This window comes from Lipotes vexillifer, unplaced genomic scaffold (assembly GCF_000442215.2).
Source record: "Lipotes vexillifer unplaced genomic scaffold, Lipotes_vexillifer_v1.1 scaffold1035, whole genome shotgun sequence".
Taxonomy (NCBI): domain Eukaryota; kingdom Metazoa; phylum Chordata; class Mammalia; order Artiodactyla; family Lipotidae; genus Lipotes; species Lipotes vexillifer.
In genome coordinates this window covers 1,053,855-1,069,954 of record NW_006772073.1, presented here as the reverse complement: position 1 = coordinate 1,069,954, position 16,100 = coordinate 1,053,855, and the positions used below count along the sequence as shown (strand labels likewise).

At 34.2% G+C, this 16,100-nt stretch overlaps 1 protein-coding gene across 1 annotated transcript in view; it reads left to right on the top strand.

The window, feature by feature from the left end:
- SMC2 (structural maintenance of chromosomes 2) overlaps positions 1-16,100 on the top strand; it is a 70,873-nt gene that overhangs the window by 38,381 nt on the left and 16,392 nt on the right. The window contains 5 exon segments of the mRNA XM_007447293.1: positions 812-1,012; positions 3,334-3,450; positions 6,527-6,687; positions 9,736-9,883; positions 10,790-10,967. Coding sequence (XP_007447355.1) covers positions 812-1,012; positions 3,334-3,450; positions 6,527-6,687; positions 9,736-9,883; positions 10,790-10,967 — 805 coding nt within the window.

The window sequence follows — 16,100 nt, the reverse complement described above, 5'->3', positions numbered from 1 at the left end:
AGCAGGAAAGAAATGATTATTTTACTTTGGATTCTAGTGGTGAGACTGTACCTATGGAATTAATAAGGATGATTGAAGAGGATTAGATTCTACCAGTCAGAACCAACCTTGAACAATTCTAGCAGAAGAAAGTCTTCCTTAAGCACTATAATTAAAAAACTTTAATTGGTTATATTATATGAAGAAGTATTTTACTGTGCCTTGTCAGAAGAGGGTGGCAAGGGGATAGAGTCAATATTTAGGACAGTTTTTTACTTAGATTATAATTTCCAGAAGAATTATTAGATATCACTCAGGATTAGGCTTCCATGATTTTACCAAATCTGTGACTTAAGTATTCTTATAAGACTTTTAAGTTTCACAAGTTGTTTTTTTGAAGCAATAGATTGAATTTGGTAAAATCTGGAGCCTCATCTGACTTGTATTTCATTATAATGGAGATGTTCTATATATGTGTGTGCGTACACACACACACACACACACACACACACACACACACACACACACACACACACACACATACACTCTTTGTAACTATTTCTCTTGAGTTGGCTCTTACTCTCATGCTTGAGTAATAGGAAGATCTTTTTCTATATAGTCTCAAGTTTCTTACCTATCCTCCAGGTAAAAATATTCATACTTATTATAGGTCCACTGTCAACAGTGAATTTCATTTTTTCCAAATGTGTCATTGTGGGATTTTTTTTCCAAAATGTTTGGTTTAAAATTAGTAAATATTTAAGAAACTAATTTTTAAATAAAGGTTTGTAAGCAATGATATCATTCTATTATCATTATCACATGTGGCTAGGTGTCCAAAATGTTGAAAGATTATGACTGGATTAATGCAGAGAAACACCTCTTTGGGCAACCCAATAGCACCTATGATTTCAAAACTAACAACCCAAAAGAAGCTGGTCAGAGACTTCAGAAGTTGCAAGAAATGAAGGAGAAACTAGGAAGAAATGTCAATATGAGAGCTATGAATGTACTGACAGAAGCTGAAGAGCGGGTAAGTCACTTTGCTATGACTATTTGGCCACTTCAGAATATGAGTAGCGTTGATGGCTTCATATGACCCCTGAGGCGATTATTAGAGTCAGTCTTTTACTTGATGCTTTTGATAACTTGTTTTCTTTGCATTTTCCCTTTCTCCCTTTTCAGTTATTTCTTTTCTTTTTTCATTCTTTTTGCATCATCAGTTATATATTCTGTTTTACCTTGAATGACTTTTCCAACTCCTTATTTTTGGTGTAAATAAAAACAACATTTTTGATCATGTTAGCTCTTCACATTTCTATCATTTCTTTCACTTGCCTTTTTGAAAGATTTCGAAAAATAGAGTACAGGTTTCCCCCACTGTCCAAAAGTAGCACCAATCCTGTGAAACTATTCCTGTGAAATGGTATAAAGCAAAGAAGCAATTACCTTAGGGCACATCTTGCTAACAGACGCATAAAATAAACTGAGATAAAGCACAGATGCTCATTGACACAGTTCAAAGCTCTGGCGGCTTAATGCTGAGATGCTTAGTGCTGTTCCCTGTGAGGAGCTTGATGGTGCCACTCTCCCTGCTCAGGGTGTGTGCTGCTTCTCTAAGGGCTCACTGCAAAACACATGCTGAACACTATTTGTGCTTTTTACCTTTTCTTGTAAAAGTAGTGGTGTAAAGCAAACTTTCAAAAACTGGGGGACACCTGTGTCCTGCTGTCTGCCTCCTCACGGTCAGCCACTCCATAACTCCTGTCTTCCTTTGACTCCAGTATATGCTGGAGCCATCACATAAGTAAATGGCTAAGATTGTTATATACATAAACACTGTTTTACTAATCTGTAAATGCAGCAGTGTCTTCTCTGTTTTAATGCTCTCAGTTACTTGATAATGTTATCCATCTCCCCTACCTTTTATAGTCTGCATGTCCCTAGAAAACCCCAAAGGAGAAAGCAGTTCCTATTCTTGATGGCTCCATAGGAAATAGCAATCTGAGTAATTTTATATTATACCTTTTTTAATTCTGTAAAATTCTGTTTGAATTTGTATAGCAGAGTTAATGAGAGCTCTGTAAAAATGGAAATACTTATGAGCTCAATCACTTTTAACAAATTTTTTGGTAACAGGTTTTTGTAAACTGTTATTGACATTAGTGTCTACAGAGAATCTATGTTAGATGCTGAACAGTCTAATAATGCACCTGCTGTGATCTCTCTACAAAATGTTCCTGCTGGTTTATATTTTTCCATTAAAGCTTTGCAATATATGGCATCTTTTTGGAAAGGAAATATTTTGTCTGAATTTGAGCTGCTTAACATCATGAGACTTGTTTACTTTTACTTGTTTGCTTCCATTAGATAATGATAACTGGGGCTAATATTTTTTTTAAAAGAATTTACCAACTCCCGTCTCCTTACCAGAGAGGAAGGCTCTATTGTTGATCAGCAGCTGGCCTTTTGTTGTTATATTTTGTGTCACCACATATAAGAAACTATATGGAATTAGCAAGGAATAGGATAAAAATATGGCCATGCTCCTAAAACCTCCTCTCCACAAAGGAGAGGGATGGCAAGGAAACTAGCAAGACTGGCTGGAGTTTTTCAGGGAGAATGTGAAGCTCCTTGAAATGTGAGGCTTTGAGGAGAAATAAGTTAAAAGGATTTTTAGAAAGTTCTGATGCTGCTCATGGTTTATTCTCCCTCTGTTGCCTCCCTCAAAATTTTTTTCTACGTTAACCAGGGAAGGCTACTTTGAAGATGTGATATTTGAGTGGAAACTTGAGGCACCTGTTATGTCAGAAATAGAGGAAGAACAATGCAGGGGCCATAAGGCTACAGTGAGCTTATTATGTTCACGAAACTGAAAGAAAGAGACCATATGGCTGGAGCCTGGGGAGGAGTGTGATGCCAGAAATTCAGAGATAAATAAGATCCAATTTATGTAGGACTTTATACACCATGGTGAAGAATTAAAATTTTATTTGTGTCACTGCTAAGACTGACCTTGCTTCTTAAGCATGCAGGGCTACTTTTGAGTTTACATATGACAAATTTTCCTTTTTGCCTTGGCTGCTAGGAAGATAAGGGAATACTAGTGGAGTCAAAATATTTCAACAGCTTGTCCTATAAATTCTCAGTTATAGTAATTGAATTTTACATATAGATATATTTACTTTCCTTAATTTGGCTTACATTATATCTCAATGTAGTATGTCTTTTTGGTAAAAAGGAGTTGTAGATATTGCATATAAAAATAATGAAATCTCTTTATCCTTGACTGAATTCTAGAATATAAAGAAAATTTTGTGTTTTCCCAATTAAGTATGCCTTTTATCTTACTAGTATAATGACTTGATGAAGAAGAAGAGAATTGTAGAAAATGACAAATCCAAAATCCTTGCAACTATAGAAGACCTTGACCAGAAGAAAAACCAAGCCCTAAATATTGCTTGGCAAAAGGTATTTGAACCAAAAATTGTATCATTTATTCTGTATGAGGAAAGGATGAAAGATAAAGTTAATAGGGTTGTACTCTAAGATGAATTTGAAATAGCTAATTTTTGTTTGAGGCACAGCTCAGACCTTAATTAAAACCTTGTAGGCTTTTTAAAGCATTTTGTCCTTTTGGACTTTACTACTGATTTGCAAAGGTAAGTTGTGTTATTCCATCATGCTCTCATAGTCTACTTCTCTGGTTCCTAAGCTATATTAAATTTCTAATTTTCTAGATTTCTACATTTTTCCTTCTTACATCGTTTGCCGGGTCTGGGTTACTGTTTATCCTCTTTCCTTCTTATGAGATCATAGGTTCTAATGTTGGACAGTTTCTAAGGTTTCTTCCAAATATCTGCTATAGTCGCACTCATCCTCTGCTTAAAACTGGAAGCATTATCTGTTTCACATTGGGGAAGCTCTCTCTAACTGTTAGAAAACCTCTCCAAAGGACCCCTTCAGTTCTTAGCTCCTCAGTTTCTCTTGCCCAGACTCACAGAGGTCAAATATTAGTTCTAAGAATGTTTCTATAGCAAGATTGTGTATTCCTTACCACTTATAAATTAATTGCATTTCAGAATTCATAAGTATTAGGCCTTCTTAGATTTTTAGCAAAGGATATTTATACATGTTAGATTAATAATTACATGATTATAAAGTAATATTTTATATAATTATAATTAAGAGCAGTTCTGTCATTTTACATGAATTATCTTAATTCCATAACTTTGATAATTATTATATCTATTTTACAAATGAGGAAACAAGCTTAGAAAGGTGAAATAGCCTAATATCATAACAGTCAAAAGGTAGAAAAAGTGGAATTCTCTTTTCCTAATTAGAACTAAAGTTAAAGTTGCCTTTTGTTGCTTTTTAAGAAGTAGAACTGGGTAATAACAAGGAAGTTCAGTATTCATTTCCAGGATTCATATGCAACAGAATCCCAATTACCATTTTTGTTTTGTTTTATGACAACTTTGGCAGATTTCAAGGTTCTTTACTATTATTTCTACTTCCCTGGCTGCATAGATTTATCTCCTTTAGGATAATTCCTTAGCCTCTTCTGTGAAGTTTTCCTATACCTACCACAGAAAAAGACTCCTCCTCAAAAGATTCCATAGTTACTATGCTGTTTGGTACTTTAACAAGCCTGGGCCTCTGGGATTTAACTGGCACCTTACCTCTTTTTCTCTTTTTAATTCTTCAGGAACTTTATTTTTGGTAATGGCAGAACAATTGTGTCTTTCAATTGCGTTGTTTTTCCTGCTCTACAACTTATTTTCAGTGTTCAGTCTCCCTGTAGTATTTGTCTTTTTAAAAATGCTTGCAAAAAGTTGGCCCCATTATTCTTGCACAGTATGTGGATTTAACACTAGATCTGAGAGATTCTGTCTTTTGTTTTCCCCACATGGTTCCTGGATTTAGTGTGAGTACAAATTTATCTTTTAAACTGATTTTTCCCCAGTCTCTAAAGTTCTCCCAAAGCAAGTAAATTTATTGAGTGCTTATGGTATATGTCAGGCACTATTCTCCTATTAATTTTCCCACTTAATTCTCAAAGTAACCTAATGAAGTAGGTACTATTATTATCAGCATTACATTAGTACAGTTGATTGACAAAGCCAGAGTATTTTAGGCACTGGTTGTGTTTTTTGCTTTTTTGTTTCCTTCTTAGCCTTATTGGAATTTCAAAATTCAGTTTATTTCCTATCTATATTCTTCTCTACCTATTAACTGATAAGTTTGTCCTTTCCCTTTTGGAGGAATTTCCACATGGGATCTATGGTCATCTTTGGGAAGTAGTCTTAGTTTTGAGCTGCTTCTCTCCTGCCTGGTCAAAAAATTTTAAAAAGAAAAGGGTGTTTATAAATACAATACTGTCTTCTCTCATTCTCCTAGAAAAGACAGCAGTCCTCTCCTCATTGTGAGGAGGAAATCTATCCCAGATAAAACTAGAATCTACTTTCTCTGTGTAGGATATTAGCATGTGTACAGTTGTTCTTAAGATACGTGTTCCTTAGTAAATTTATATTTAGGAGACTGTTTAGGAGATTTCCTTATTACTACAGATATTCATAAAAAGTGTATTTGCACTTGAATTTTATACTTGAAGGTGGAGATTTCCCTAGAGAACATGGATGTCAAATCCTCGTGTGTGTGTGCACATGTGTGCATGCATGTATACATTCTCAATTTTGTCTGCTGAACTCTCTAAGATTATTAGTCATGGCTTTGAAGACAGATGGCTGAATTCTCAAGGCATTGATCAAGTGTGTATGCACAAAAATTACTCAGTTACAGTCTAGAATATTGGTCCTAAATCTCTGTGTAATCTTCTGCTGAGCCTTTATGGGAATAGGCCAAATAGCTTCTTTAGCCTTTTTCTTTTGGGGCTCAATCCTGTTCCAGTCCCTTGATACCTTAACTTCTTTGGCTTTGAGAAGAAGCATAGAAAAGAACCACTGAACACCTTTAACAGATCTGGTTTGATTTCTTGCCTCTTTTCCTCCTAGACTTCACCCTGATCTTAGGCTTCTTAAAGTTAGCTGATAACCACAGGCCTTACCATACCAGTCAAGAGAAAACAAATTTTTTAAGAGAACATTTTATGCCAAAAAGAGTTTTTGTTTTTCTTCTCCAGCTGAAAGTTCAATCTCCTATATTATCCAATTGTGTGTCTCTGAGGATTCCTGCAACCATGGCCTTTTGTTGTATCAAAACTTCATGGTAGAGTTAGAGGTATAGCCTCTAGTTTCCCCTGGAAGTTAGAGCAAAGCTCAGTAAACTCTTTCTGTAAAGGGACAGATAAGTATTTCAGAGCCATGTAGTCTGTGTTGCAACCACTAGACTATATTGCTGGCAGCCATAGACAATACATAAATGAACAGGCATGGCCAGATTTGTCACATGGACCATAACTTGCCAACCTCAGAGCTAGGGTAACAGACAACAAAATGCTCCTGCTGGTTTGATGTGATATACACATCATTTGATTCTTCTTAGAAAACCTTCTCTGATATTTTAATATCATTTTTTTATCCAGGTGAACAAGGACTTTGGATCTATTTTTTCCACTCTTTTGCCCGGTGCTAATGCTATGCTTGCACCACCAGAAGGGCAAAATGTATTGGATGGTCTGGAGTTTAAGGTTGCCTTAGGAAATACTTGGAAAGAAAACCTAACTGAACTTAGTGGTGGTCAGAGGTGAGTGAGTAATCCCTTTGCAATAATCCTCTTATTATAGCCCAGCATCTCATTGCCTCCCAATTTTATTTCAGATTTGCTTTGCTATCTTTTCATGTAGAATTTAAGGAGCCTAATATGTGAGACTACAAATTTTAGTTAGGACATTTGATTAACATAGTAGGCAACAAAGTAGAAATAAGGATTAGCAACTAGAAAACTAGACAAAATACATGAGAAACAATTACTTTCAGACATTGGAAAATGAATAACCCAGGAGATACCTGAGAGAAATGAAACAAAAATGCTGAGTCCAGTGTTTACCCTCGCTTTCTCCCTAGGAGCAATTTTTTGACTGCAGATGCAGGGAGGGAAACCCACACAAAGTCCAGTAGTCTTACTAAATGAAGGAAACAGATTAGAATTTGGGGAAGCCCCAGAGAGCTACACGCTAGCATTACATTTGCACTAACCCTAAAGTGAAGGCTATTTTAGACACCCCTTAGCAAAGGTTCATTACAGGCCCAACATGCTTTAAAGACAGACAACAACGTTGGGACTGTAAACGACGTAATCACAGTGTTCAGCATCTAATAAAAATTACTAGACAGAAATCGAGAAAGTATGATTCATAACCTAGAGGGGAAAAACAGATCCAGAAATGACAGGTGATGAAACTAGCAGACAAGAAGGTTAAAGAGTTACATTAATTATTTACAAGAAAAAAAAGAATGTGATGAGAGAAATGGAAGCTATCAACGAAGAATCCAGTGGAACTTCTAGAGATAAAAAATATACCTGAAAGGAAAAGTTTACTGCATAAGATTAACAACGGATTCGACAGAATAAAAGAAAGATGACTCAATTTGAAGACATATCAATACAATCTATTCATTGACTATTCAAGTCAAGCTTAGAAACGCGAAACTGTAAAAACAAAAAGAGCTTCAGTGACCCGTGGGACAATATTGAGAGATCTAACATACATGTAATTGGAGTTTCAAAGGGAGAGGAAGAGGTAAAACAGAAAAAATCACAAAAACATAATGGACCCAGATTTTCCAGATTTGATGACTTCTGTAAACCCACATACTTGATTTCTGTGAACCCCAGGTAAGGTAAACGCATACACCCGCTTCCTGCACATACAGTAACACAGCAAGGCATGTCATATAAAGTTGCTGAAGACCAGTGATTAGGAAAAAATCTTAAAAGCAGTCAGAGGTAAAAAGGCATATTAAGTGCCAAGGAACAAAGAAGAATGACTAGACTTCTTGTTAAAAACTGTGCAAGCCATTATAAAGCAGAAACTAACACACCATTGTAGAGCAGTTATACTCCAATAAAGATGTTAAAAAAAAGAACAAAAAACTATGCAAGCCAGAAGTCTGGAACAACATCCAAAAAGTGCTAAAAGAAACATGTGTCAACCTAGAATTCTGTATCTAGTAGAAATATTCTTCATATTGAGGGCAATATATTTTTTCAGAAAAACAAAAGGTGGAAGAATTTGATTCCAGCAGAACTGTACAAATTAAAGGAAGTTCTCTGGTGAAAGGAAAATGATACCGAATGGAAACTTGGATCTACATAAATGAAAGACGAGTACTGGAAATAGCATGTTCTGGGCTTCAGGGAAGTTTCTCCCAGCCTTACACAGTGATTCAGACAATCAGTATATCGAGAGAAACTTAGAAGGTCATTTGGCCTAACTTCTTAACTGCAGAGAGCCAGATAATTAAAACCTCCTGAGAGAAAATTGTGAATATCAATATAATTGAAGATGCTTATTAATTTTGTATTTTTTCCCCTGCAGGGTGTACAGTCCACAGTTCTTGAATTGTTCTCATGTGCTCTATGCCATCATGTAACTCTTCTCTTATGGATGTAGGAAATACTAAGACCTGTTAATTTCTCTTATGAAATCTTTTGTCATTTTTATGAATAGAAGTCCACTCTTTGTTTTTCATTATTGATAAAATTCCAAAATATTTTAAGTCAAAAAAGACAGCTTCTGCTGCCTGTCAATCAAAGTTGAATTTCACAGTTTAGATCACAGCATCTTTAATTGTTTTTGCCAAAGTCCTAGAAGATTTTTTGAGGAAAATAGAGAATGTATGCTTATTTTCTTACTGGAACCTAAAAATTATTTCCATAATTAAGATGATATAAACTTATTTTCAGATATACCATAATCCAGCATAGTAGTTTAACTGTTGATGAGTTGTTTTTAAGCTCAGTGCCTTAAATATTTGGTACAGAGAAAGACCCTGAAAAGTAATTTTAGGTTTCTTGAGTGACCTCAGCTACCCTCTATAGCAGTAAAGATCAGTTTGTTTGGTTTTTATTGTACTGTTTTGTTCATTTCCTTTGCTAGAAATTTTGGTTTCACCTTCCTAGACCCCCTCTACTTATACACACAATTTTTTTCCCCCACTTACATGTTTCTTAATAAATACCCTATTGGAATACAGTAAGCATTAGACTATTTACTCCAGTGCTGCATGCCAGGAGATATTTGAAGTTACAGAATTAAGTGTGCTACAGATGTCACTGTAATTTTAATACTATTTTAAAATAATTCTAAACATTTGTATTATAATAAACAAGGCTTTTTAATGAAATATTTAAGAAAAATATAAGAATTGTTATATTTCTTCATCCCAGACTAGAACAAAAACAGCTATAGTTAAAGGGGATATAGAAAAGAACTGAAAAAGAGTTTTAGGGAGAGAAAAAGAAAACCATTAACACTAATATGATCTTTTCTTAAGGTTAGGTGCCAAATATAACATCCTAATTATCTGACAGGAAAGAATAACATATAACTGTTTGTTTTATTCAAAATAAAACTTGAAGAGAGGGAAAAATGGAAAGCTAAAGTAAAAAACATTTTAATGAAACAAAAGTTTTCAAGTTTGAAACTTAAGATTCTTTTTTCTATAACTATCTTTCAGCTAAATCGGCACTATTCATAATAGTAACAGGATAGCAGATTTGCTTCAGTGCTTTGGTAAAAAGTGGTAAAATCAAGTTCTGACAGCTTTTCTTTCGGCCTTCTTTTCTTAGGTCTTTAGTGGCTTTGTCATTAATACTGTCCATGCTCCTCTTCAAACCTGCCCCAATTTACATCCTGGATGAAGTAGATGCAGCCTTGGATCTTTCTCATACTCAGAATATTGGACAGATGCTACGTACTCATTTCACACATTCTCAGGTAAGAACCAAAAAAAGTCTCAGAATAGTTCTAGTGTTTGTTTTCTAAAACTATTTTTGAGTAATGGTCAGTATAAATAAGATATTCAGGATTGAGGAATACTAAGGTGTTATGTATCTCTTTAAATATATTTCTATTCAAATGGGTATAGAAGGAAAGAGGGTTTTGTCTCTTATTAAAAGAGCCTGGAATTATAAATTATAGGTTGTAACATGAGGAAGAATCTAATTTTTTTGTAATTTGGAATTTTTTAGGGTAATTATTTTCTCTAGCTAGCTGCCAGAAGATGCACAATCAAAACAAGACTGTTTCAAGGATACACCTGAAAAATATATCAGAAAATCATGTGGCACTTGATGGGGTACTCTTCATTCCTCCTAGAAAGTGATTTAAAAAACGCTTGAAGCTAAAAACAGTTTGTTTTTAGCAACAGAACAGCAACAGAACTGTTGCTGCAGGAACTAAGGCAACTAAATATGATTGTATAGATAATGCATTGAACAATTCTGGGGGGCTTCACTTACCATAGTTACCATAGACTGTGTATTTATTGTGGCAGTTTTTTTAGCAGCTAACAGTGGCATTTAGAGCTAGCAACAAGACAGTGATACTAACTGGAGAAGATAGCAACAAGCAGCCAACCAGCAGAAGATAGTAACTTGGGTAATGAAGTACTCAAAGTAAAATTAAGAGACTCCTAAAACTGCATATGGAAAGAATTCATTGAGGTGCCTAATAATAACTATTTGTTACTTGCATTTGAGGATGTGCATATGCATGGAGCCAAGCATTTAAAGCAATAACCAAGTATCTCCAAATGATTCTTAACCTCAGTATAAAAAGAGTGAACTTCTTCAAGGATACTGCAAAAAGTACTTTTTATGCTGTTTTTCTTTTTCCCTTAAGTTCATTGTGGTGTCCCTAAAGGAAGGTATGTTCAACAATGCAAACGTCCTTTTCAAAACCAAGTTTGTGGATGGTGTTTCTACAGTAGCCAGATTTACTCAGTGTCAAAATGGAAAAGTTCCAAAGGAAACCAAATCCAAGGCAAAAGGACCCAAATGATCACATACGGAAGTTAAAAGTACAAATTTATCCTTTCACCTTGACTTATTTTTTAAACATAAACTTTTTAAGAACTTGGGATTCATGTAATTTTTTCATATAAAAAATTTAATCATTTTGTTACCTAACCCATTTTCTCTTCCTTTATATAATCACTTATAAATGAGCATAAATTTCTCTGTTCTGAATTAGTGTAAACTGTGGTCCAATTACTGTGATTGTGATTTTATGTATGTCATCAAATGTTTTTTCTTACACAAGTCTTTTATATATTAGGGAGCCAGAGATACATATTTGGTGGTATATTTTGTATGTAAAAGCAAAATTACAAAGAAACAGATGAAATTAAATTATAGGATAAATATAGCTGATAGTCAGCTTTTAATAATTAGCTAATTCCTACAGTAATATTTGTGTGTTTTCTATTGCTAATAATGTCATTCAGGTAAGGAAGAATTATAAAGCAAGTAGCTGGACCAACAAAGGGAACACAAAGAAAGCTATTAGGCATGCACTGAGTTATTTGTGGTTAGTTCCTTGAGGACAATGCCAGATCCTTGATTTAGACTCAGATGGGAAGCAGATCTTAAAAGATTTCTGTCATTTTAATGATGTTTGAATATCATGTTTCTGTATGCTTAGTAATTGGTCTGTGCAGTCTTGTCTTTTTAAACATCTTTATGAGTATTTTAATAAAAGCTTGGGAGAAAGGTATGTTGCATGCTGCTCTCTGTTGCAAGTTTATCTGAAGTCTCCTAATATTTTCAAAGATTGTTGTCAGCCTTTTCATAATCCAATCAATAACAGTATTGGTGAGTGAGAATATAGGAGCCAATATATATAAATAAATAGATCCATCTGTTCTACCAAAAGGACTCAAAATTTGATGATTATTATATTTCTTAGTGTCCTCTGCTTTCCAGCTTAAAACCATGAATTTCCTTTAAGATTTCAAAAGATGGCGCTAATAAACACTGTAAGAATACTATATATGGTTCTTAATATGTCCCTAGAACCATGTGTTCCGAACTCCAAATCTTGAAAGTTCTGACACGATCCAATCTGACCTTGGGTATGTTATTTTGGCCCCACGTTTCTTAATACTTGAGTCTCAGTTCCTTTTTGGTATCCTTTTCCTAATGTATGCTCATACTTCCTGGCCTGGGTTTAATACTTCTCATCCTTCATCCTCATGTCATATCTGAGCATGTCAGATAACACCCAGGTAACTGATACTGTGGGGCACATTGGAAAGACTGAATATGGAATTAGTTCTGTCCACTGTGGGAGGAGGAGGAGACAAAGCTGAAAATGCTGAGTTACAGGAAGTCCAGTGTCACATGCAATAGACGTAAGTATATTTCTTTTCAAATGTTTTGCAAATCATTTGCCAAAAAGAATTACATCAGTTCACTGTCACCAATATAGTATGCCTGTTGACTAAAACCTAGTCAGACCTGGCTGTTAATTTTAATATTTCTAATTTACTAGTTATAAAATGGTATTTAATTGCTATTTGAATTATCATTTTATAAGTAACTTGTCGGATTGAATATTTTGCATATGTACTAATTTTGTTTCCTCTGCTAACAAATTTTCTATTTGTTTGTTTGCTTTCTAATGGAAATCCCCAAACATTAAATTTTTGTGAATAATGTCATTATTCTTTGATTAGAGGGAACACATTAAGGGGAATGGGAACATTTGTTTCAAACATCTGCAATAATATGAGTAACTAATATTTATTGAGCTTTTTCTATACATCAGACACTATTTTCATTTGCACACGTTTTCACACTTAATCCTAATAATCCTAGTAATAATCCAGTGAGGTAAGTAACTGTTGTCATCAGCACTATATAACTGACGGAATTGAATTGAGCAGAGAAGTTAAGAAACTTGCCCACAGTGTTCATACAGTTAATGAATAGCAGAGCCAAGATACACATCTTAGTGATTGGTCTCCAGAACCTATTATACACTACCTCTGACAGCTCAAACATCTGCATTTATTGTAAATTTAAAAGAGGTCTGGATGACTAGTATGCACAACATGTGAAAATTATCTTTAGGAAGAACCGCCAACATTTGAAGAAAGGATTCCTTGTATTTTTGTTTTGGTATTTCATGTATGCTAACAGCAAATGCAAGAGCAAAGACTTGAGAATCCCTCTTCCATGTGGTGGAGAAATCTAACAGGCCAATACTCCCACAGTCATGTCATTTGCAAATAAGAGCGATGAGAGCTGGCATATTTGCCTTTTCCCCAAAATTAGGAGCATTCAATCTTTCACCACTGGATATAATGTTAGCTCTAGGCCTTTGGTAGATACTCTTTATCAAGTTAAAGAAGTTCCCTTCTATTCCAAGTTTGATCATAATTTTGTCATGGATGGGTGTTGAATTTTCTCAAATGCTTTTTCTGCATTGATATGACCAAGATGACTTTTTCTTTACACCTGTTAATGTTATAAATTTACATTGCTTAATTTTTGAATATTAAACAAGCCTTGTATCCTTGGAATAAACCCCCCTAGGTCATGATGTATATTTCTTTTTAGCTGTTGCTGGATTCTGTTTGCTAATAGTTTGATCATGGTTTTTGTGAATATTCATGAGGGGCATTTTTCTGTAGGGCTTTTTGATTTTTGGTATTTTTTTCTTCTACTTTTTGGTTTCAGGGTAATACTAGCTTTATAAAATGAATTTGGAAATGTTTCCTCTTCTGTTTTCTGGAGGGTTATATAGAATTGGTGTGAATTCTTTATTTTGTAGAATTTTCCTGCGAAACCATCTGGGCCTAGAGATTGGGGAGGGGGTTGGTAAAATGAGTACAGTTTCTTTAATAGTTACTGGGCTATTTAAATTATCTATTTCATATTGGGTGACTTGTATATTTTTAGGAATTGTTTATCTAAACTATCAAATTAGTGTATAGAGGTTATGGCATTTCCTCATTATCCTTCTGCTGTCTACAAGTTCTAAATTGATATCCCTTGTTTTATTCCTGATAATGGTAATTTGTGTCTTTTCTCTTTTTATCTTTGTCAGTCTTGCTGGAGATTTGTCAATTATATTGTCTTCAAAGATTTTCTAATTTACATTTTGACTATTGAATTTTTTTTGGAGTGTTTTTCTTAATATCCAAATACTTGGAGATTTTCCAGGGAGCTTTATTTTACTGATTTCTAGTTTAATTTTGTTATGGTCAGGGCTCATACTTTGTATCATTTCAATTTTTAAAAAAATTGTTAGAAAATGATAGATTTAAGTACTTCTATTAGAAAATTTAAAAAGATACAAATTCAGTGGTCTAAAGTTCTCTTAATCGTTTTTCTAGATAAGAATAAACCCAAATTAAATAAATAGAAATAATAAAGTGTAAAAATCAACAATGTATAAGACAGAAGAACAATGGAGAAAATCAATGAAACCAACATCTGTTTCTCAAAGGAGCAACAAAATCAGTAGATCTCTAATTAGACCAGTCAAGTAAACCAGAGAAATTAACAAATCACAAATATCAGGAATGAAGGAAGAGTTGACACTATGGATCCCACCTTACTTCAAAGGATGCAAAATTATGACCATTTTTATGCCAGTAAATTTGACAACTTAAGACAAGATAGAACAATTAGGAAATAAAACTCACCAAAACTGACACAAGAAGAGACAAAACCTGAATAGCCTCACATCTATGAATACAATTGAAATTATTATGAAATATCTTCCCACAAAGAAAACTCTAATCCCATATAGTTCCTCTTATAAATTTTTCCATTCAATTAAGAAATAACACCAAGCATAATTATACAAAGTTTTTCAGAAAGTAGAGGGGGAGGAAATACTTCCAACTTATTTTATGAGGCCAGTGTTGTCTGATACTAGAACTTGACAAAGACATTACAAAACAAGAAAATAACAGGACAGTGGTCCTCATGAACATAGGAACAAAAATCCTGAAAATATTAGCAAGCCAAATCTAACAACATCTATAAAAGTTAAGCCATTTTCAAGTTTTTCAAAAGATGGTACTGACATATTTATTTGGAAAAACAAGCAAACACGAAGAGTAACTAAAAATGAGTCATAGACCCAAAAGTAGTTAAAACACTTCTAGAAGACCATTTTGGTGGCCTTAGATTAGGCAAAGATTTCCTAGGACAAAAAACAAACCATATAAAAAAAAAAAAGACAAATGGAACATTAAAATTGAATTGAAAATCTCTTCAAAAGATAACAAAGAGACCATAGACTAGGAAAAACTATTTGCAGTATACAGAGTTGACAGAATTGAGTACAAGATGTATAAAGAACTTATAACTAACATTGGATATTTGCATGAATGGTGCAAAAGCAATGGTAGGTAAAACTGCTGTCACTTGGCATAAATCAAGGCAGTGCCACACACTACAAGTAGTACTGATTGCATTCTTCACTGCCATTTATTTGAATTTTTTTAAAATGGCAGTTTCACTTGAGTGTATTTAATGAAGCTGCAAAAGTTATATCTCAACATCTTGAGTACACGTCCTCAATAACGTGAGTGATAAAGTGAGAATTATGTATAAAGCACATATCAAAACATGATTATTTTTTTTCAGAAATGCAGTTATTTTAGTTGGGGGCTGAAGTAACCCTTTTCATGGAATTCCATTTGTACTTGAACAGATAGACTAAGACAAACTATAGGTATTAAGTCTATGGTATTTGGTAGACATTTGTCAAAAATGAACAAAGTGAGCCTGTCATAAGAACCTGACATTTTTGTTGCAAATAATAAAATTGTAGCTCTCAAATGAAAATTAGAATTTTGGCACCCTTGTATTCCTCATTGTGGACTTGACATCTTCTCAATACTAAAGACTTTTCTGATAACACTGGTAGTAATATTAACACATGGGATTTTTTTTAGATATTATGACATGTGTTAACATTTTGAAGATCTGCATAACTCAGTGAATGGTATTTTCCAGTGACCAATGTGTGATGTTACAAAATCATGGATGGGTAAAATAGCCATTCTAATTACAGGAAAGACCAGTGATTCTAGTGTTAGAAAGTAGGAGAACTTTTTTCTTTTTTTTTTTTTTGTGCACCACGCGGGCCTCTCACTGTTGTGGCCTCTCCCGTCGCGGAGCACAGGCTCCGG